Consider the following 24811-nt stretch of genomic DNA (forward strand, 5'->3'; position numbering starts at 1 on the left):
GACCACTGAAGGGGAAGACAGTGTGTGTATGTCTTCTCACTCTGCATCTGGTGTTCTTTTCACTCTTTCAGGTTCAATAACCTTAAATTTAAGGCATGTTCTTTCTCCAGCTACATACCCCGTGAAATATTTTTCTTTTTAGTAATTTTTGAGGTTGTAGTGAAGATGGATACCAGGAAACTGAAAACAGGGCTGGAGCTAGCCTGAGAATTTATCAAGCATGGAAAACTTATTGGGTCTTATATTTATGTATAGCTAAGGTATCCAATGAGACTGAATCACAAACCCTGGAGAATGTCTTAGTATGGTAGGATTTTTTTTCTTCCTCAATAGAGATGAAAAAAACTGGTTAAAATGGTTTATTCCTTTAAAAAACCATGCCTCCTACCCTCTTCTTCTGGAAAATTTTAAGTTTTTCTCCTCACTAATAGATAGCCTCACTTAATTCCCCCTGAGGTCCTAGAATCTGCACCTTGTCTCTTAGAAAAAATTACATAGGAACTTGTTAATAGAATTCCAGAAGTCAGATCCAGGTGTTTGGTAGGCCTCTCTTAAGACCTCTTGCCCAAGTGTCTTCAGCAACAGTTAGAAATGGAATGTGGTCTGCAGAGGCGTGTTTGGGTGGAAGGGTGTGGTGTCAGAGTAGCTGGAGACGTGGGTGATGACCAGAAGGCTGAATCACGCTTATGCCTACCAAGGAGTCCTTCCAAATTCCATCTTAATTTTGTTAGGGTGTGACTCTTCACGACCTAGGAAATTTTATAAATTCTTGTATCTTGCAACCTTTAAGATGTAATTATAGGCACTAGAACTATAACGCATAGTGGTGGATTCATTTCCAAGGCCAAGAAAAAAATTTAATATGTTGTTCTATCTGACCATGGTTTTGTTTTTGTTTTTTTTGCTGTTCTAGGCACAGTATGAAAACCCACCACATATCTATGCCCTTGCAGATAACATGTATAGAAACATGATCATCGACAGAGAGAACCAGTGCGTCATCATCAGGTATGAGAAAGATCCTTATGAGCAGGCCTGGGGGATGTGAGACCGTGGAGTTCTGTCCAGAAGCAGTGATTTCGCAACAGCTACTGATGTCAGAGGCTGGTTAATGTGTCTGAGTAAAAAGCAGGCTGGCTGCTATATCCTGGTGTATTTATAACTCCATACCATAGAACTTCATATCATAAAAATCTGGAGCTTCCATGGGGTTACTGTTTATGCCCCTGTTGCTTAAGGCATTAAGGTTTTAGGGCACGTGGGGCCAGGCAGACCTTTGTCTTATCATCAAGGTAAAGCTTTGTCATTTTGGCCCTCGATGAGAATCATAAAACATCTCCCCTCCCGTGTGATTGTACTGTGGCTTTACTCTGAACTGGAGCTCCTGTATGGCAGAAGTGAAATAAGCATGTTTCACTGGTTTGTCAGCTGGAGTCCTTTTCTCTAGGTACCTATTTTTTCCTTCCCTAATAATTCAGTAGTTAGTAATTCATGTTTGAATTTTTTTTTATTGTACTTTGTCATTTGTTTTGAATTTTTGAGGACATTACTGGTAAATGACAGCATTCGGTTTCCGTATCTACATTTCATAATCTCTCTAACCTGACCTGGCTCTGAGTCTGGATTGGGTTTAAGTGCTTTTAAAATTCTGTTTACTATGGTGAACATTTTCAAATATGTAGAAAATATAAGCATCCATAGAATCAGCACTTTGAATCTGACAGTTAACATTTTGTCATGCATATTTGTGTTCGTCTTTTTTAGTTAATTTTTTTCATCCAAGGCATTTTTGGCAAAGTTTTTTGTTATAGATATTTACAAACAACACAAAATTAGAAAGAATGATATAATACGTCCCTGTGTGTATATCATCCATTTTGTATCGTTATCAATATATGGCCAATTCTGTTTTATTTGGTCCTCCCTTCCTGTCCCACTTGATTATTTAAAGCAAATCCTAGATAGCAAATTCCTTTATTTGTCAATAATAAATATGTAACTCTAAGAGATTTTTTTCGCACCATAAAAATTAGTAATTTTTTTATGTCATCTAATATTATCAGTATTCCAGTTCCATGACTATCTTATAATTTCTTTTTTATAGTTGGGTTGTTTTTATTTAAGGCCCACACACTGCACCTGGCTGCTCTCTCCAGTCTCTTAATTGTTAACAATTCTCCCTTGCTTTTTTGGTTTTCTTGGCATTTATTTGTTAAAGAAAAATGTTGTTTGTCAGATCTTTCTACAGTCTGCCATTGGCTGATTATATCCTGTTAAGTTGGTTAAGTATTCCCCTGTTCCCTATATTTTCTGTGAATTAGATCTAAAAGCTTGATCAGGTTCAGATTCAGTTTTTGACAGAAAGACTTCCCTCGTGATGCTGTGCACTTATTACCTGTTGGTCTTTCTTTGTGTGTTAAGATTGTCAGTGAACCCATTATAAATTCTCATGTCACAGCCATTGTTTAATTATTTTCTATTCTATTATTCCTTCTGCATGTATTAGTTGGAGTTCTTTTAATTTTGTCACCTTAAAATACCAACTATATGGGAAAATTAGACAAAATGCTTGATTCATTGCTTTTACTTACCAATTTTCCCAAAGCAAGATGTTGTTGCTCTAGCAATCTCCCAAGGTAACGTGTTTTTATTTTCAGTTTCACTCCAAACTTGTCTATTGTAAATATTTTACCTGTTTAACTACATTGCAGTTATACATTTGGGGGCTAAAATGATCCTACTGTTGACCAGTGACAATCTCTTGTCTTGGCTCTTATGTCTTTTGACATCACTCCAGTTGTCTCTCATAGTTACCATTCCAGGCTCATCTTGTACATTTTCTGTGCAAGACCTGGAATCTGCTATTTCTCCAAGGGGCCCTGATTCATTGTAATGGGAAATAGTGCCTACAGACCACTAATCTGGGCACTGAGAGTGCTCACTGCCCTGTATTGTCAATGCTTCTAGTTCTTTTGAGAGGACAAAGCTAAGGAATAGGAATTTTTTTAAGAGAAAAATGAAATGAGTTCATATTGATGTTTCCCATTCATTTTTAAGATTGCAGGATTTCCATTTTTTTGATTTTTATTTTATATCCTGTTTTTTTTAACTGCTGATAATCTTGGTTCCTCATGATATTAATACAATTATATGCTTTACATTGTGTGTGTACTTTGTAGGTGGATAGATAAAGCAAATAAGTAACTTTGTTAATGCTTTAATATAATAGTATCAATATTACTAGTAGTAATACTGAATTCATTTTAAAATTTCTTTGTTCTTTTTGTCTGAATACCCAATATTTACAATCAAAATATTGGGTTTTAAAAGTCACTTAAAATAATCCTTTTCTGGCTGGGTGCTGTGGCTCACACCTATAATCCCAGCACTCTGGGGGGCCAAGGCAGGAGGATTGCTTGAGCTCAGGAGTTCGAGACCAGCCTGAGCAAAAGTGAGACCCCAACTCTATAAAATAATAATAATAATAGAGAAAAAACTGTAAAAAAAAAATAATAATCCTTGTCTGTGTCTTTAATATGTCAACCTGACCTATAGTTAGGTTCATTTATTTAATTTTATATTTTAGTGGTTTAAAATTTTTTAATTTTGTTTTATAATTGTGTAAAACATTTATGTGCTTACAAACTCAAAACTCTAAAAACAAGAATGCTTAAGCATTTCAAAGTAAATATAGATCTCAAGTATTTCAAGGTAAATATAGACTTTGTGACATTTTACCCCTAAATACTTCCACATGCATCTCATAAAAAATAAAAACATTTTCTCATTTAGTCCCAGGACAATGATCACAACTAAAGAATTATTATTTTTTTCTTTTTTTGTTTTGTTTTTATTTTTTTTCTCCAAATAGTCATTGACTCAGAACAACTAAAGAATTAATAGTAATTTTTCAATAGCATCTAAAAACCAGCAGTCCATACTCAAATTTCTCTAATTGTTGCACATACTTCCTTTCCTGCCAGTTTATGCAAATCCAGGAGCATTGGTTGCATTTGGTTATTCATCTTAAATTTATTTTTATCCTACCACAGTTCCACTACTACCGTCATTTTTTTTTCCCATGACATTGACATTTTGAAGTGACCAAACCAGTTTTCCTACAGGTACCTTTTAGATTTGTCTAATTGTTCCCTCATGGTCTCATTATACTTATTCCTTCAACTGGATTTTCTACAAATTGAAAGTTAGGTCTAATTACTTGATTAAATGCAAGTTAAATTTAGAGGGAAGGAATACCTGGGTAATGATGAATTTGGGTGCTTAATAGGAAATGCTTCTGTTTGGCAACAAGTGGAGGCCATTGGGAGTTGCTTTCCTAAGAGGAATTTAATGAGAATCCAGGACGAGCTTTCTGTTGAAGTCCCTTGCCCTTTCTCCTTTCTCTCTTTCCCCTCCTGGGTCTGTACCAAGATGAGAAGGACGAAGATCATCTTGTTCTATGAGCTTCAGCGGTCTGGAAGCTGCCTCAGTCTTACCCTACCCACGTCTCTCCCACTCTTGGGTCTCTTCCACCTGTCACTGCAGAACACATGTGTACTTCCAGGACCCTCCTTTCTAGCTGTTCAGATGGCAAAGACTTCAAGGACCTGCTGCCAAGGATTTCTGTTGTGATGACTGTGCTCTAATCTAGGAAGTGGTAGAACAGGGAGCTGCCTCTCTTTCAACTACTTGGAGTTAGGCCACACTGCAAGTTGAGGGCACTGTCCTCCCCAAGCTGCCCTCACTGCAGACACCAGCTGCAGGTTCACGGCTCCCCAGCCCACCCTTACAGATTTAGGGGTTCCCACTATACCCTCAGGTTCCATAATTCACGAGAGTGACTCACAAAACTCAGCAAAGCCCTGCACTGAGTATTCCCGTTTTATTAGCGAAAATATACAAGTCAGAGCTGAACAAAGAGACACATAGGGCAAGATCTGGGAAGGGCCAAAGGTGGAGCTTCCGGTTGTCCTCTCCCTGTGGAGTCATAGATTATGTAACCTTCTACCAGCTATGACATGTGACAGTACTCACAAAGTACTGCCAACCAGGGTGCTCACCTGAGCCTCTGGTGTCCAGAGTTTTGACTGGGGCTTGATCACATACTGCTGGCATGGCTCACCTTCAGACTCCAGCTGCTCTGACGGTTTGGACTAATACCTTTAGTTTCCAGCTCCTTTGGAGGTCAGAACTGTTAAGGTGTGTTTCAAATGGCTAGATCACATTGTTAGACTCTCCTGTGGCCAAGGCTCCCAGGCAAACGAGGACACTGCTATCAGGCAGGACATTCCAAGGACATAGAGATTATCTCCAAGTCATCTAGGCCCAACCTCTCTTGGGTTAACTCTTGCCTACACAGGAGCTATGGTTCGTCTGCCTTGGGAAAGTAAAATTGAAATCTCTGGCATGCCTTGGTTCACTCTCCCCTGCTCTCAGACCCTGGGCAGCACACTTCCCAGCCCTGGGCCCTGGCCTTTACACCTGAGAGTGAACCGACAGACCAGATGACCTCTGAGGCCTTCCTGGTTCTAAAACTTTCTTCCAAATAATGCTACAGAGGAGGGAAAACAGGGAAATAGCTGACACTGGAGGGGCCAGATTCTCCGTCTGCTAGCAGCTGTGTTGAATGGTGCCTGCCCGAATGCATTTGTGGACAGAAAGCAAACAAAACCCATTTGCTTGGGGGCTAGAAGAGAAGCCTGTTTCTTGGGATTCTGGTATAGCTGGAAACACTAGGAATTTTTAGTATCGTTTAATTAGGAAATGAAAAATTAATGATGACTTAATTTCTGTGGTGTGCTTTTAGACTTCCACCTCCTAACTTCCCTGGTGTGATTGGTCTAAATGACTCTGTAGATGGCATAAAGATGCAGCCCATAAAGGCAGCGTTTCCAGCTTCCTCCCAATCTTACTCGTGTTTCCTAATGCGGTGGATACAGTGACAGGATGGACTGGCACCTGACTGTTCCTAGACTAGAAATCAGAGTAACAAATTGAATTTACAAAGAAAGGAGATGGCTGCTTTCTCAAGCAGAGACATCCCTGGATGCTTGGCCCTGAGTTCCGCACATCTACAAACTTGATTTGTCAAAGCAGTTGGAGTTCAGCAGCCTCAAGTAGATGGACTCTTGCCAACCAAACTCACAGTTGAGTATGAATCAGACCCCAGTTCATTGTTTTGTGGGGAGAATCCTGCCCCTGGACAGCTGATATTTGCCCTGGGACACAGTCCCTGAGGGGAACCAGGTTACCCGTAGAGGGCTGAATAGAAGGTTGCATTCAGAGCAAGGGGACGATCACACTGGCTAATGTCATCAGATCACAGCACTCACCTCTGGAGACGTGAACTGAGGATGTTGCTGTACTCCTCCGAGTAGTCCTTTTAGCTGGAGAAAACTCACCATTCCTACTGATTATTTTGCTGTCCTGACCCATGGAGGTCAACTTTACACTGTCTCCTGCCAACCCCTGCCACCCATTTGGTTAACTTCTATTCAGGAGTAAACACCCAGGATTGACCTTGGATATTCCCGAGTCTTCCTCCACAGCCCACTGGCAGACAAATCTGGAGAGTGGCTCCCACAGATGCTAATTTCACCCACCATACCTTGTGTTCACTCACGTAACTTTCAAGGGATAAGTATTTCCAATTCCTGAACTGCCTTATTAGTTTAGTGGCTATGCAGATATCTAAGATCCACCTCCAGAGATTCTGTTTCAGCTGATTTGTGATGGGCCCAGAGCATCATATCTTTTTTCAAGCTCCCCGAGTTATTCTAGTTGAGAACCAGGGTACAGGCTCTTGAAATCCTGGTTCCAGGTCACCTCTTGCCTTGAGCACCATTAGTACCGAGTGCCTGCCCTCTGCTGGGTGCTTTTCACATAGGTTGTCTCTTTTAATCACCACGCTGGTTGTCAGTATTATTGTTTCTTGAAGTTTCATGCAGAAAATGAGGCTTAAGAGAATTGCAAGATCCCAAACCTAGTAAATGGCAGAGACTCTATTTGAACTTAACCTTGTCTGATTTCTAACCTGATACACTTGCTCTGTACCCTACTAGCAAGTGACTCTTCTCTGTTCTCAAATTTCCCACATTTTAACGGAGATGTAATAGCTACCATATACCATGAGACGGAGGTCCAGGAGGTTAGTTATCCTGGACTCGATTGAGCTCCTAGGGTAAAAGTACCTCTCTTCCCCCCCCCATAAAAAAAAACAAAACAGGTGCTTGCTTTTTTAAACCTAACTCTGCATGTTATTGGCTGTGTTGCTCTCTGCATACCCAGGAGGTTGATGATCGTGTCTGTCATCAACTGGAGGACAGTTGACACACACACTGAGTTAACAGGAGAACACAACTTTATTGACACATTAACCTTGATTTCTTACTGAGAGGTGAAGATGTGTTTATACAGCAAATGGCCATACCCGGGCCATTTCTGTACCTTTCCTGACTTTTTATCCTATTGGACATATACATGTGGGGCAAGAACTCAGTCTTCCACTTCTTTTCATGTCTCCCTGTGGCCTGTTGCTATATTACAGCCACGTAGCATCTGTGCAGGAGAGCAGGGCTGGTTGAGTTGGGGAGATGAGATTGACTGGGTGGCAGGGCCCTCTTTGACAGGCTGGGTGATCTGCAGATAAATCTATAGATCTTGGTGTTGTCTTGCAGTTCTCTGAGCAGGAACATCGTGCCACCACAGGCTGGTTCACAAAGATGAGTCTGTTGGTAGAAAAGAGACAAGATCTTAAGGAATACAGAAACCTAGTGCAGCAACGAGGGCCTGACTTGAGTTGGAAGGGCAAGGAGGAAACTGATGTGTGACTTTCAATAAGCCTGTGAAAGAATAAAGGAACAGGCAAGTGAGTGTGGACTCCGGGCAGCGCCAACAGAAGAACACAGTAGTTATAGCTACATTAGCATCATTAAAAATGACGATGAGCACCTGAAGGGTTGGTAGACACCGGGAGCCCAGTGAATGAGCAACCCATCTCTCCTTAGCTCATCAACCTGTTCTCCGAAATCCAGAATTTTGATTTGTCCTTTAGCACCACATATGTGGTACCTTTGGATGTCAGAGACATCTGTACATATATAATTAATGAAAATAATTGTGGTGTGGTAAAAGAAGAAGAATCGGCAGCCGGCTTTTCTCTTGTTCTCTGCCATCTCTGCATCACCAGACAAGATCTTGGCAGTGTGGGCAGAGGCATTTCTGAAGCCCTTGCCAGCTGACTCTATGAAGAAGTACTGGACCTTGGAGAATATTTATGTGGCAGTTTTATTGCTGCCATCAAAAGTGAACTCCTTCCTGGGCACGGTGGGTCACGCCTGTAATTCCAGCACTTTGGAAGGCAGAGGCAGGAGGACAGCTTAAGGTCAGCAGTGTGAGACCAGCCTGGGCAACATAGTCTCTACTAAACAAATAAACAAATAAATAAGCAAGCCAGCAAGCCTGGTGTGGTGACACCTGTAGTCCCAGCTACTTGGGAGGCCGAAGCAGGAGGATCGCTTGAGCCCAGGAAGGAGTTGGAGGCTGCAGTGAGCTGTGATGGCACCACTGCACTCCAGCCTGGGGACAGAGCAAGACCTTGTTTCTGGGACGGGGCAGGGATGGGGGAAAAAAATGAACTTCTCTCACTTTTGGCCTGCATCAGCTCTTGCCACCTTGACTTTTAAAAAAAATTGTGATGTCCATTTGAGTCACATTTAGTGCAGTTCCTAATTTTTTAATTTGAAATATCCTGGTGAGAAGAGCATTCTGTCCTTATTGTATCCAACACCAGTTTACAGTCTTTGCAGGTTATATTGTGCATGGGTGCTAAATAAATACGTTTTAAAGAATGGATGAAGACACATGAGAGATATTTTGAAGGCACATCAATAGGATTTGCTAACGGAATATGAGAATTTTCACAGAAAAATAGGAGATAGTTGTTATTATTGGAGCTAAGAATTCTGACCCACCTGCTTCAAAAGACATTTTGGATTTAGAATTTTTGCAGTCGTAAAGATTGAAAGAAAGAAATCAGAGTGCCTCTAATATTTGTCTGTGTCTCCACTCTGGTCTTTGCCTCGGCACCACCAGGTGTCTCAGGATTCTCAAGCTGTCTTCCTGCCTTTGATGTATTAATATTTCAGGAACCTTGTATTATTAGCATTGGGACTCTTCAAGGCTCTGCTGAGCTTCTGTTGGTCCACCCAATTTCTTGTTTATCCCGGCGGCGTTGGCCTTTGAGGCTTTCTGTCTGTCTGGCCAGGCTTTGGCAGGTCCCGTCAGCTCACACCCCTGACTGCGAGGAGGCTGGCTGGGGGCTTCCTCTGGCTGTGGATCTGAAGAGCAAGGGCCCAGGTTTACCCTGTTCCCCAAGTTCTCTGCAGATATTACCTTCTATCCTGCGTGGTTGCTGAAATTCCTTTATCCTCAGTCAAGGAGTATTATTCAGGAGGGCTGCCTAATTAACGTATTATCCATAATCATAATAGCAACCCTTTTTTGAGTACTCGATTTGTATCCTTTTAATTCTACTATTTTTAATCTTCATGCGAACCAGGTACACTAGGTATTATTATTTCCCTTTTTACAGATCAAGAAACTGAGTCGCAAAGAGGCAATGAAATTTGTTAAACATCTTGCATTTGGAATGTGGCAAAGCTGTGCTCCAAGCCAGGACTGCCTGCCTCCAGTGTTGCGGTCTTGCCACTTTTCTCTGCTGCTTTGAGCCAGCAGGTCTTAGGTTAGCTGGCTAATTAATCCATTACAACTCATGGTCATGAGGTGCAGTGGAAAGATCTCTGGGGTGAATCATAGGGTGGACTGTTTATTCTGTTCTGTCTAAGGTGTGTGACCTCTGCAAACCTCAGTCACTTCATCTGCAAAATGGAAATTAACACCTTAAAGGAATGTAAAGAAAGTATACATGGGGAAAAATTATTTATTTCTTTATTACTTTTGAGACAGAGTCTTGCTCTGTTGCTCTGGCTGGAGTACAGTGGCGTCATCATAGCTCACTGCAACCTCAAACTCCTGGGCTCAAGTGATCCTCCCGGCTCAGCCTCCCAAGTATTAATAGCTAGGACTACAGATGAGCGCCACCATGTCCGGCTAATTTTTTAATTTTTTATAGAGACAGCACCTCACTATGTTGCCCAGGCTGGTCTCAAACTCCAGGCCTCAAACAATCCTCCTGCCTCAGCCTCCCAAAGTGCTAGGATTATAGGTGTGAGCTACCATGCCTGCTCCCCAACAGATATTTTTTTTTTTTTTTTTTTTTGAGACAGAGTCTCACTCTGTTGCCCGGACTAGAGTGAGTGCCGTGGCGTCAGTCTAGCTCACAGCAACCTCAAACTCCTGGGCTTAAGCGATCCTACTGCCTCAGCCTCCCGAGTAGCTGGGACTATAGGCATGCGCCACCATGCCCGGCTAATTTTTTGTATATATATATTTTAGTTGTCCATATAATTTCTTTCTATTTTTAGTAGAGACGGGGTCTCACTCTCGCTCAGGCTGGTCTCGAACTCCTGACCTCGAGCGATCCACCCGCCTCGGCCTCCCAGAGTGCTAGGATTACAGGCGTGAGCCACCGCGCCCGGCCCCCAACAGATATTTTTAAGCTGCTAAAGAGTGATATAAAATATCTGCTAGTAACACTACAAAGGAATTTCAGAGCTAGTAAGTAAGTAGCTGAGCTGGGACTCAAACTTGGTGTTCAGAGACTAAACATTGAGTTCTTCCTGTTGTATCAGGATGGGCCAGGATGAGCATTTCCATGGGGCCATTTTCTTGGCAGAGTAGGTGAAAATTTTGTCTACTTGACAACACTAATTAACTGGCCATTTGTCTGGGGTTGGGAAGAAATAACAGTTCTTTGTCTTATTCACGCTTTCCTTAATATGTTAAAGAATGAATTTATGTCATGTTTTCAGCATTTTTGGCATGGTTGTTTGTTTTTGTATTTTATACCTTTGGCCATTGCATATACCTGAAGGTTTCTTTTTTAATGTGATTGCAACGTCTAACAGAGGACCCCTCTCTCCTTAACCCTCCAGATAACCCACAGAGGTGCTTCACCTCCCACTTATTTCTGTTCCAGATCTGCCAGGAAGGGAGTCTGTGATTTGAGTCATTGGAGAGGGCTGTCCAGAACCTTCTTTGATGTGGTTTCTCATTCTCACCGAATTATCTTGTCTTGTGATCATAGTGATGCAGGCTATTATTTGTTAGTTTCAACTCTGTGTGAGATAGTAAATGTTGGCAGAAGCCTCCCTGAAATGGGTGTGTATGAGTAAAGGCTCGGGAAGAGTTGAAAGTTTGATCATACTATGAACTGTGCTATTCACGGAGTTACTGTGAGAAACACTGTAACATATTCCCTTCCTCTGAGGCAGTGTAGCTCCAGCTCCTGAGTCAGACTGTCTCGAGTCCTTTCCTGGCTCTGCCATCTGCGAGCTAAGTGTCCTTGAGCAAACTGCTTAACTTTCTCATCAAAAAATGGAGATAAGAATAGTATTAAATATGTATCTCAGGACCATTATGCGGAGCAAGTGATTGATTTGTGTAAAGCACTTACAACAGCCTCTGACGTATGTCACATGCTCAGTGGGCACATGCTATAATTATCACATCCACAGGACTTCAGTGTGTTCTTTTCCAATCTCCTTTGGAATTGATGTTATTTCTTATCTTTTGGACTATTTTTCAATCATAACTGTGTTCACCTTTTATAGTTCAAGAATTAGAAAAAATTGTTTTTTAAAAACTATTCCTATATTTTCTTTCTTTTCTTTTTTTTTTTTTGAGATGGAGTCTCACTCTATTGCCCGGGCTAGAGTGCTATGGCATCAGCCTAGCTCACAGCAACCTCAAACTCCTGGGCTCAAGTGATCCTCCCACCTCAGCCTCCCAGGTAGCTGGGACTACAGGCATGTGCCACCATGCCTGGCTAATTTTTTCTATTTTTAGTTGTTTGGCTAATTTCTTTCTATTTTTAGTAGAGACAGGGTCTTGCTCTTGCTCAGGCTGGTCTCCGGCTCCTGAGCTCAAGCGATCCTCCTGCCTCAACCTCCTAGAGTGCTAGGGTTACAGGCGTGAGCTACTACCCCCGGCCTATTCCTATATTTTCTATCATTGAGTTATACCTTTTGAATAAGAGTCAAGTTCAATACTGTATGTCCCTCTATCAAAAAAAGCAGGGTCCAAGAGAATGGGTCCCAGCGGGAGTTTCCATTGTCTCAGCCATCTCCCCACCACGCTGACACAGTCGATGGCGACTCCCTAGGTTTCGGTAACACCACATTCATCTCCTGCTTCTCCTTGTGCCGCTCTGACCTTTCCACCGTGTTCTCTGTGTTCGCTGTGTTTTTTGCGCTTCGCAGTTCTGAAGAGTCCAGGCATTAGATTCTGTAGGACGACCTCAGCCCGGGTCTTGGTGTGTCCTCATGACTGGATTCAGGTCACGCATCCTGAGCTGGAGTGCCATAGAAACGATGCTGGGCTCTTGATCACCTGGTCCCACAGGTGTCTGCCGGGTTTCTTCCGATTAAATTTACCATGTTTTCTTTTGCGACATGTTCGTATGTTGTGGGAATATATTCTCAAACAACATCCTGCTCCTCATCAAGCAGGAGTTGATGACTCCTGCACAAACCCACCACCTGTGTGGTGGCTGCCAAATGGTGACGATCTATTTCCATCATTCCTTCTGCATTTATTATTTGGTATTCTGTTGTGAGGAACAGCTTTTCCTTCTCCCCTATTGGTTGATTGATTGATTTTTTTTATAGCAGTATGGATTTGTGGCCTCCTATTTTATTCAAAAGATCATGATCCATTATTATCATTACTTCTCTGTATTTGGCCAGTGGGAACCCCTTTAAACAGGCTCTCATGTGCTCGACGTGTTCGTATCAGCCACTCTACATTTCCTTACTTTCTGGCATGGTTATATGTTCCAGGCCCAGCTTATATTTTCCCTGGCATTTGCCATTTCCCAAGAAGCCCTGGCAAATTGGATCAATTTAGCGACAAATACTAAATAAACAATAGATCAATTGGTCTCTATATGTAAAGGTAAAATTCATGAGTATGGTACAGAAGGGCTGGAAGTCTGGAGTCTGTATAAAATGTAACATTGAATACCATTGACCAGAACCCTGGGGCTTTCCCAGAACTGATACTTAAGGTCACTGTTCTGGATCTCTGCAGTGACCTCCAGTCCCACTCCCCACCCCTCTGAGCACCCCACTTCACACTCAAGTCCTATTCAGCCGTCTGATTCCCTTCACACAAACCAATGGGGTTTTTGTCTCTGATCTATGGCTTAGGCATCACCCCCACCTCTTGACAGGTGCACACACACACACACACACACACCACCCATCTGGCTAACTTTACCTGTCTCATTGAGACTTAACTAGTTGTGACTTCCTTTAGGAATCTTTTCCTAGCATACACTCCAGTCAGGGATGGATGCCACCCACGAGTCCCTAAATCTTCACTGTGTTATTAATCGCATTTGTGTTCTCAACTTCCCCCAGAGGCGGTGAGCGAGCTCCTCTCTGGCAGGGGCCACATCTCATATGGCCTCCAGCTTGGCACATGGGTGGGGAGCTTAGACAATGCATGTTGAGTGAGCAAATGCACAAATAACTTTTGTTTTACGTTTTTGTCCTTTCTTAAGGGCAAAGAAAACATTTCAGTTACATTAATTCAATCAGTTACAAGGGAACGACAGTTACTATGATAATGATCCAGTAGAGAGATTCTGGGACCAGGAATGGGGATATGGAAGTACATTGGTGAATCTTCCAACACAAGAAATGACTGACCCTATGTATTCTAGGGGATATCTCAACACAAAACCACCTGAAATATTTCTACATTTGCTAGAATTGAAATGAATTGAAAATACTATTGATTTTTAAGTAAGGAATAATCTTTCTCAGAAAAGCAATTGTAGTCCTTGAATCCCATTATTAATATACCATTGTAAATAGCTCTTCTTCCCAGAACATTCTTTGTTTCTTTGAAATTTTAGCATATGTTTCCATTCCTATAGCTCACACACATGCAAGTATTATTTCCTATTTAAATTGATATTTCCTATAAAGCCTGTCCTGACTTTGATTTAAAATTGTTTGGCTGCTTCCCAGCCAGCTATGTAAGAACTAGAGAGTTTGTTAAAAATTCCTATTCCTAGACCCTGACCTTGGAGACTGGGATTCAGCAGGTCAAACAAGGGGCCCAAACATGGGCATTTTAAAAATACTCTGAGGATTCTGATGGACTGCCAGATTTAGGAACCACTGGGACATTTTCCTAATTTTTAGAGTTTGGTTTTTTTTGGTCCACTTTGGGAGTCAAGTGACGGTAATTAAATTAGGAAAGGCTGGCTGTAAGCATAAACAAAGCAAATTGCTCTAACTGCTCTGAGATGCAAAGTGAATAATTTTTATATGCTGCATAATCTGTCTGATACCTTCACGTTCTTTTAACTTGGGTTTTGGTCCAGAGGAAGAAACAGTATTTTCTAGTCCCGTATAGCCAGTATAATTCTGGTTGTATATACTGTAAGCTTCAAGTAATTATGTAACATTCTGTTATTGTACCATATTTTCAGCAAATTGCCAGCCTCTGATCAATAAAACTTCTTCTTAAGTGTCTGTAAATTGAAACCAAGAAATGAAAATTCCGATCAATGTTTAGCTAGAACTAATTATTTTTAATCTCCTGAAAAAGATCACAATTTCTGAGAATGTAGATATCCTATTTTTAGACCTGGCATACTTATTTTAATATATGAAAAGAGTTATTTTACATCACTATTCTTCTACTTCCAACAAAAAGGGACAAAATATTTCATATTTGATTATACTATTAACCAAAGATACAGTTGGGAGATTACTGTACTTTTATTTTATAATTCCAATGGGACTTGTTCTCTCTCTTTCACAGCTTTGTTCTAAGTCTAAATGTGAAAATATGCTAACTTATGGCAACATATAAGAAGTTGAATAATAATCTAATGAAATTAATCAATGTTGATTATCATTGTGATATGTGATCCCTCCTTCTTTTACTAAAAACAGTTTTTAAAAATCTGAAATATATGAATAGTTACCTATCTTGAAAAATTTAAGTATTAAGAGAATGCACATTAAAAGAAAAAAGAATTATCTTTACACCAGCCGCCTAACAAGTCAGAAATATTTGTTTTTCCTTGTTGCATTTCAGTTCTTGTTCAGACATTATTTTTACTTAGTTATAAACATTTTACAGATACTTGTCTTTTGTTCATATTACCACTTAACCTTAGCTGCATTGTCTTTATATTGCTACATAGTCTCTGTAATTTAAATTACTCTGTAATATTACAGTGGGTGGTTGTACTATTGTAATCTTGGACTTTCCAATGCTTTTGAATGTTTACATTGTTTACAACTTATAAAATGGAGTTTCATCGTTGATATTTTACCTGTGCTTCAAATGAGAGAGAGTGAATGTATTGACCCTGGGTCTCATATATAAATCATCTGGTTATGTCTATCATTTAAAAAGATAATTTCCTCATGGAGTTTAACGTGCCAGACCTACATGTGCCTGTGAATAGGCATGTCCTCTGTAAGCAGTGTGGCACCTCATTCCAGACTGGCTGCTTTTCTACTTGCCACTGTTATCATGTGAAATTTCAGTTTGGTTTCTGCATGTGATCAGGGAGCCAGAGAGCCCAGCACTAAGATGGTGAATGAACTGCATGGGTGGAGTCAGACTTTTAGAGGGTCTAAGCCCTAAACAGAAGATAGTTCTCTCTTTCCTCCCATAATCTATCTAACACCACATACTAGTTCAAGGAAATTCAACAAAGTTCTGAGTTTTGCCACATGGCTACTTCAAACCTTTTGTTTGTTTTGAAGTATCAAATTATTTCAAAATTTATTTCACTTTCCTTTTGGGGGTGGGAGTGGGGTCATCTTGCTTGGTTGTACTCCAAGCCAATGTTTCTTCTTTTCTTGGGTATCTCAGCAATTGATAACAGTTAATTAGTCTGGGTATTCATTCATCGAAGGACATTTGCTCTGCACCCCAAAATTCTTTTTTTTTTTTTGAGACAGAGTCTCACTCTGTTGCCCTGGCTAGAGTGCCATGGCATCAGCCTAGCTCACAGCAACCTCAAATTCCTGGGCTCAAGCAATCCTTCTGCCTCAGCCTCCCAAGTAGCTGGGACTATAGGCATGCGCCACCATGACTGGCTAATTTTTTCTATATATATTTTTAGTTGTCCAGGTAATTTCTTTCTATTTTTAGTAGAGACAGGGTCTCACTCTTGCTCAGGCTGGTCTCGAACTCCTGACCTTGAGCGATCCTCCCGCCTTGGCCTCCCAGAGTGCTAGGATTACAGGTGTGAGCCACCACCCCCAGCCTGCACCCCAAAATTCTTGATCACCAAGAACAAACAAAAATACTATCTTATGAACTTTAATAGCCTGAATTTTTTATACTAAATTCCACCATCATTTTATATGGCATGTGTTCCTTTAATCTAATTATTAATAATTATATCCTGGTAACACAAAGGCTACCAATAGAGAGATGGGAAATCTAACTGACTGAAGCATGTTTTGAATTGAGGTCATTATCAATTCAAGGGGATTTTGAAGGAAGAATGGATGGGGATTTTGAAGAGCAGACTAAATACTATTAACAAAAGGATTTCCCCATGCAGTGAGGCTAACAAACGGAAGGTAGTCTTTGTTACTCAGGATGTGATTAATATTGCCTCATCATTTAATTTTAGAACTTCTAAAATAAGGAAGCTTGCATCAGTTCAAGGCACATGGTTTGAAACTTCAGAATGCCTACTTTTTCTTTTCTTTTTTTAATTGCAGAAATAATACATGCATTACAAAAAGTTTAAAAAATAGAGTTAAAACAAGTCTTCCATTGTCTCTTTAACTTGACCAAACCTTCTGATAATATTTTGTGACTGTTCCGGTCTTATTTTTTATGTACTTTTTAAAAATATTTTTGTAACCATGTTTTACATATAATTTCAATCTGATGTATTTCATTTAACATTACTTCATATGCTTTTTCCCCCTGCGTTTACAGTTTTCATGTCAGTTGTAATTTCTGCATCATTTCACCTTGTGATATTCCATAAGTTTCCTAATCATGCCCCCAATTATTGAGCATTTAGAATGTTTAATTGTCTGTCTTGTACACAATGGTAATTATTAAGACTGTTGTCCACACCATGTTAATGTTGCTCACACAGGTCACAGAGGTGACCTAATCCTGCTGCAATTTGCCTTTCTCAACCAATATTGTGCTGTTTTTTTCCCCTGAATTCCTTTTGCCTGTTTTCTTTTTATTTTTGTTTGTTTTGCGGGGGACAAGGGAGAGAACTGGTGGCAATCCACTTCATACATAGGTGGGCATTTTTGTCTTTTTTTTTCCTCAGTGGTGAAAGTGGTGCTGGAAAGACAGTGGCTGCCAAATACATCATGAGTTACATCTCTAGAGTGTCTGGAGGAGGCCCCAAAGTCCAGGTGAGCTGGTGATGGCCCATCTTAATACTTTATGCTATGTGAAATGTAAGATGCTCCATTTTCAGTTTGTCAAAGAATTTTTCTTCTACAGAAAAGACATTGATTCTATAAACAAGAAAAGACATTGATTCTATAACCAAGAAACGTGAAATCTGCAAGGAAATAGCATATTTTAAGACAGACATACCTACTATATAATGAACTCCTATGAATCAATAAAAAGGTCAACAGTCCAAAAGGAAAATAAGGGACATGAAACAGAACTCTTAGAAAAGGAAATATAAATGACTCATAAAACATGAAAATATGTTCACCATCATGATAATAAGAGAAATGCAAATTAAAACTACACAAAAAAGCTATTTTTTACCTATCAGATTGGCAAAAATCTTGCAGTTTTAAATACTAGATTGGTAAGAATGTGGGGACACAGTTGTTTTCATACATTGCTGGTAGGAGCATGAACTGGAGGACATTTCTGCAAAATCAATCAGACTTGCATGTATTTACCATACAACTCAGCAATTCTGCTTAAGAGAATTTATTCTTTAGATATGCTAAAATGTATGCAAAACCATATATGTATAAAGTTATTTGTGGCATTTTTGGTAATGAAAAAGACTGGAAGCAACTTAATTGTTCCTCAATAGGCAACTAGTGAAATAATTTATGGTTTGTCATATAATAGAATATTATACAGCCATAAAAATGAGGCTTCGTGTACTGACATGGAACGATCTCCAAGGTATATCATTCATTGCAAAAAGCAAGGTTCAGAACATTGCGTATTATATACTGCCATTTGAGAAGAAAAAGAGAGCATATATCTATATTTGTTCTGATGTGTATCACATATCCCTAGAAGGATACATGAGAAACTGGAAACTATGGCTGTTTTCAGGGAGGGAAGCTGGGAGACTAGGGGGAGGGAATACTCTTCCTGTATACCCTTGGGAAACTCTTTTTTTCTTTTCTTTTCTTTTCTTCTTCTTTTTTTTTTTTTTTTTGAGATTGGATCTCACTCTGATGTCTAGGCTAGAGTGCTATGGCATCATCATAGCTCACTGCAGCCTCCAACTCCTGGGCTCAAGCAATCCTCCTGCCTCAGCCTCCTGAGTAACTGGGACTACGGACATGAGCCACCACACCCGGCTAATGTTTGTATTTTTTGTAAAGATGGGGTCTCACTATGTTGGTCAGTCTGGTCTCAAACTCCTGGCCTCAAGCAATCCTCCTGTCTCTGCCTCCCAAAATGCTGTTATTACTGGCAGGAGCCACCATGCCTGGCCCCTTGAGAAACTTTTATGGTTTGAAGTATGTGAATAAATTGCCAATTCAAGAAATTCATAAAAATTTTAAAGGAGATAGAGGGAGAAAGGGAAAAGAGAAGGGGAAAAGGGAAGATTAGAACGTACAAAGGAAACCTTAGGAGAAGGAGAAGACCCAAGAATGAGAGGTGAAAGGAGAGGAGTACAAGAGGGGCAGAGAATCACCAGATTCAAGGAGAAAGGGTCATGAACAGGGTAGCTACACCTTTGTCCTCAGTTTCACTGCTGTGATACCAGAATCAGCATTGACAGGAACATATAAGGCCCGCTCCCCAGAGAGAAATGGACGATGGTGATGGTGCGCTGAGGTCCCTAAGGGGCTGCCCAAACTTGGCACATGCCAGACATTATTCTAAAGATAAAATTTTTAGGCCAGGTGTGGTGGCTCACACCTGTAATCCTAGCACTCTGGGAGGCCAAGGCAAGAGGATTGCTTGAGGCCAGGAGTTCAAGATCAGCCTGAGCAAGAAAGAGACCCTGTTTCTACAAAAATTAGAAAAATTAGCTGGGTATAGTGGTGCGAGCCTGCAGTCCCAGCTACTGGGGAGGCTGAGGCAGGAGGATCACTTGAGCCCAGGAGTTTGAGGTTGCAGAGAGCCATGATGATGCCACTGCACTCTAGCCTGGATGACAGAACAAGACTCTGTCTCAAAAAAAAAAAAAAAAAAAGATTAAATTTTTTTAATCAGAATCATTTAATAAGCAATTTTATTGCCATGGTCTGCCATAGACTTTAAAAAGACACATAAAATTATCAGCTAGGTCAAGTGCAGTGGTGTTTACAACTAATAATCACAGCCAGTTACAGATTCCTTTGTTCCTTCATTCCCACTGCTTCACTTGACCAGCCTTTATAAAAAAAATTCCCTTTGCTGTGGTTCTATCTACTAATTAAATAGTGCTCCGTCATGTCCTGGTGGATCAGAAAGCTTAAGGCAGAGCTCAAAATTCCTTATGTGGCATGAAATGGTCTTAGAGTGACCTCTTTCTCTTAATGAAAGAAGATCGTGAGCAGCTCTGTCTGCTAGAAAGATGAAGCAAGCCACATGTGTAATTCTAAATTCTCTAGTTTATAGAAACAGATGAAATTAATTTTTGAAATATTTTTATTTAACCCAATATATCCAAAACATTTTCCCTTTAGTATATAATCAATGTAACAAAATTAATGAGATATTTTACCTTCCTTTTGGGGGACTAGCTAACAGCCACATGTGGCTTATGGCTTCCATATTGGACAGGGTGCAGCTCTAGAACCTAGGTTTGTGGGGTTCAGTCCACTGCTTTTCTCCATTCATGTGACCGTACCCTATCCTGAGAGTGTTGACATGGAGACAGGAATCCAGGATGCCGTTTTGTACGTGGGCTACCCTTTTGCCTTAATTTGCTCTTTCTCTTTTCCGTGATATGCTCACCGCAACATTCTGCTGAACATCACCAAGAGTTGATGACTAGACTTGTGTGGATACGTAAAGATTCTCAGTTTAAAAGTCTATAATTAAAGAAGGGAAGAGATAGAAGAACATCCTGTCTTTCATTCTCTCCCTGAAAGAAGCTGAGTGTTGTTAAATGGTGTAGGGATGTCTAGCCAGCAAAAAAAGAAAAGAAAAAAAAAAAAAGAAAAGAAAAGACATAAAAGAGTAATGAAGATCCACAAACTCAAAATTAATTTTACAAAGAAGAGCAAAGTTTATGTAAATCCATGAGTTTTTAAAGGAGAATAGGCAACGTGGAAGTATGTTTCCAACCTTTGAAGTTGACCCCATGGAGGGACCACCTAGAATCTGGCCTTGGTGCCATTGCTGACAATGATTCCCCCGTAAGGATGGGATGCCCACTCTCATTTCTCGTGGCAGTTTCACTTCCGAATGTTCAGGAGGGTGCCATGGGAACACTGGCTGTTACGCAGTCAATTAGCAGTTAGTGCCTTAATCTAGTCCTCCTTGCTACAGCCCATGACCTAGTAGCCAGACTGCAGACGGTTAATGTTGATTTTTCTCTTCCTGTTTTCCTATGAGGACAATGATACAGAGTTCTTGGCTTGGAATTAGTCAGTAGCTAAAGAGCACAAGCCAGAAGACTTGTTATTTCTGGAACGTGTTTAACCATAGCATGTGAATAATTAGAAGTACAAGGAATGACTCACTTGTTGAAAGATGTCTCTAACGTCAAATCCTATCTATTGAGCTATCTTATGTCCATGGTGTGTTTTGCACACTTTTCAATCTGGCACTGAACTGGGGTGTTTGAAAACCAAATTATTCCCCTCTAGTAGGCCAGGAATTGTGCTACACAATTCAGCATTGACACTTGCTGTTCGAAGTGTGGATCCACGCTGGCAAAATCAGCACCACCAGGGAGCTGATTAGAAATGCAGATTCTTGGGCTCCACCTAGGCCTACTGAATCCACGTCTGCATTTTAACAAGGTCCCCCAGGTGATTCTTACACATTAAAATTTGAGGAACACAAGACTATATTTCCATATCCTCCTCTAGGGAGGAGAAACTGATTAATTTCCCTAAAGTCTCACTTGCTGTGGAGCCGGTGGAGGAGGGATGAGATGGGTGGGTAGACTGGTTGGGAAGGGGTAAAGACTCTGGTGGGAACAGCAAGGAGTTTACCACTTCCCTTTCCTCCCTGCTGCGATTCCTGGCACGACCAGAAGTGTGAAGCAAAGCTGCAGCAACCAGCTTGGAAACCCAGTCCAGGAACGTTTGTAGAGCGTGATTTAGGGGAGGCACTCCAGTTCCTGGAAATCCTGTATCAAGCCAAGGGAATTGGGAGACCTTAACACACAAATGGGTTTAGGTCTGTCTCGATGAAAGAATAAATCCTCCAGGAACCCCCAGGGACATGTGGATGTGGGGCCTCCCACCCTACTGCATTCAGAAACCAGGTCTTTAGGGAAAGTTTGGCTTCCGTTGTGTGGTGGGTGTTTGCACCTTCCTAACCTCCAGTCTGTTTGCGGGACAGCACGTGAAGGACATCATCCTGCAGTCCAACCCGCTGCTGGAGGCCTTTGGGAACGCCAAGACCGTCCGCAACAACAACTCCAGCCGATTTGTGAGTCTCTTCCCTGTGTCAGGGAGTGTCGCCTGACTGATGATGTTGATGTTCCTGATTTAAGTCCCGTATCTCAGGGGAAATGGGAGCTTCTCGCATATCATCGGGAGGCCGCCTTTTCAATCTTCTCTTCATTTTCTAGAGCGGCATGCTGTCAAGCTTCGATTTGCCCTTTGACTGAAGTTATTTCTGAGCCTCAGGGAGGCAAGCAATGTAATTTCAAAAACAGTTTTCAACTTGAATTGCCTTATTAAGGAAAATAAAAATTCATAAATGTGGCAGGTTTGGTCCTGGGGGAGTTTGCTTTGTGCTCTGAAAAAAAGACCTTCTTTTCCTAGATAAATAACTCGAGTAGATGGGTATCCTAGGTATGGTTGCCCACGAGCAATAATTTTGCTTCTTAGAATCTGGTTTGTAGGCATGGAAGGGAGCAGATAGTTGGAGTGATCTGGCACCTTGGAGAGAACCTTCCTCCTCTCTGTCCATCAGAGTGAGCTGCCTACTTCCCACCCCCCTGGCTTGGTGCCTTTGTTTTGTGTCTGCTCATGTAACATAACAACATCCAAAAGTGACTAGGCCTAGCCTCACTAACTGACCCACTTACCCAAGGTAAGGAAAATGTCAACTCTGTGCATTGCTGTGAATGCCCATCTAGACATTTCTCTGTTGGGTGTCTCCTGAGAGGGTAAATTAGAAGGCTGGCAAGGATGAAGAAGAATATATTCCCCTGACAAAAGCCACATTCACAGAGAAACAAATGTTTGCCCAGTAACCTTGGCTTATATAGATTTTGCATCTTATCTCAACCATAGGTTATGTCTGGCGCTAAAGCATTCAAGGAGCCATCTGTGAGGCTGATTCTGGACCACTTTGAAATAAATAAGTGGGAATTTCAGAGAAAAATAATTTCTTTCTCACTCTCTATTTTGGAAGGAAATTTCTATTTCCAAGAGAATTTTTACTATGTTCTCATGTAATAATTAAGATCCCTGCTGGGTTATATCTGTCAGACTTGCCCTCACTTTCTTTCTTTGCTGCCCAATTATTCAAATTATTCGTTTGTCTCATGGTTTTTTTTTGGCCCAATGCCTGAGTGGTGTTATCTTGGAGAAATTTCTAGGTAATGAAATAGCAAAGAAGATGTGAACAAATTTTCCACTTGACCTTTTTCCCCTAATTATCAATCTAAACCTGCCTTATAAAAATGGACCTGACCAAATTTAACCCTCTAGCTATCTGTGTCCTGCTCTCTTGCCCTCCTTTGAGAGCAGAAAAATAATTAAGTCAGTATTTTCCTTGATTTTTCCAATATGAATCATTCTTTCTCCTTGGAGGATGCATCAGTCAATTTTTGTAAACAACGATAAAATTTTATACAACTTTGGTGAAAAGATGGGAAAGGGTGTGATGGGCAGTTCAGACACACACTCGCACACACACACATACACACTCATATATGCACTCACACATATACACAATCACATACACACACTCACATATACATACACACTCACACATTCACATATACACACATTCATACACAATCACATACACACACATACACAATCACATACACACACTCAGATATACATACACACAGTCACACACACATTCACGTACTCACGTGCACACACACAGACACACTCACACACACACCCTCTTTCTCTCTCTCACAGAGACATGCCTGATGGCATCAAAAGATACTCACTCTCAGGAATAATGACAGAAATGTAAATTAAAACCATATACCATTTTCTGTCTCACGCAAACATGAAGGAGACTGATAATAACAGGAAAGAGGCACTATTGGTTGAAGACTGACACATTCTTCTCTCAGGAGAGCAATTGGGCAATTTTTATCAAAATTTAAAATGCTCATATCTTTGACCCAGTGATACTTTTGGAATAAATTATCTAAGTTCTCTGTTAAATAACTACTTATTTTAAAAGATATCCATAATATATTGTTAAATTTAAAAAAACAAATTATAGAATATTATTTACAGTTTGTTCTCATTTTTGTTTTAACACGTGCACATTATATAAAACGTAATTGAGGTGGAGGTAAAGGCTCGGCGCGGTGGATCATGCCTATAACGCTAGCACTCTGGCAGGCCAAGGCGGGAAGTTTGCTTGAGCTCAAGAGTTCGAGACCAGGCTGAGCAAGAGCGAGATCCTGTCTCTACTAAAAAAAAAAAAAAAAAAAAATAGAAAAAATTAGCTGGGCATGGTGGCCCACACCTATATTCCCAGCTACTCGGGAGGCTGAGGCAGGAGGATTGCTTGAGCCCAGGAGTTTGAGGTTGCTGTGAGCTATAATGACGCTACTGCACTCACCTGACTCTCAAGATAGTGGCTGTTGGTTCTCTATGCCTGGTGCCTCTCCCGTATTTGTCTTTGTTTTTCGGGAAGAGGAGGGGAAGGGGTCATCAGATTAAGACAAACAGACAATGAGAAGATGGCCTTCTTTTGTAGTCTTTCTGACACCTGGAATCAGTAACTTAAGAAGAGGAACATACATTCATGCACTCACACGTTGGCACGGCATGCAAAGGGCTTTTCTTGTCCTTAATGAGTTTACAGCTCTAGTCACAGACTTGAGGTCCAGCCGAATTCAGCCCTGAATGAGTGGATTTAGTCAACATACAAAAACTATTTTGGGGGGGAGGCTAGATTCAGGTTTCCCTGAATACACACTCCAGCACGCAAGTTTTTATCACATTAAACGTGAATTCAGTAAGGCTGGACGTGCTCTCTGGTTTGGCCTTAGGCCACACCACTCCCTGACTCTTTTCCTTCATTTGAATTTACCCTTCTGGCCTCTGAGAATGCTTACGTTTCTGAGGACTGGAGAGAAACTATAATA

General features: G+C 40.9%; 1 protein-coding gene across 1 annotated transcript in view; it reads left to right on the plus strand.

The window, feature by feature from the left end:
* The window catches only part of MYO1E (myosin IE), a 192919-nt gene that overhangs the window by 90076 nt on the left and 78032 nt on the right, over positions 1–24811 (plus strand). The window contains exons 4-6 of the mRNA XM_069483352.1: positions 914–1008; positions 17465–17552; positions 21856–21945. Coding sequence (XP_069339453.1) covers positions 914–1008; positions 17465–17552; positions 21856–21945 — 273 coding nt within the window. The remainder of the gene's footprint in view (positions 1–913; positions 1009–17464; positions 17553–21855; positions 21946–24811) is intronic.

Source organism: Eulemur rufifrons, chromosome 2 (assembly GCF_041146395.1).
Source record: "Eulemur rufifrons isolate Redbay chromosome 2, OSU_ERuf_1, whole genome shotgun sequence".
Lineage (NCBI taxonomy): Eukaryota > Metazoa > Chordata > Mammalia > Primates > Lemuridae > Eulemur > Eulemur rufifrons.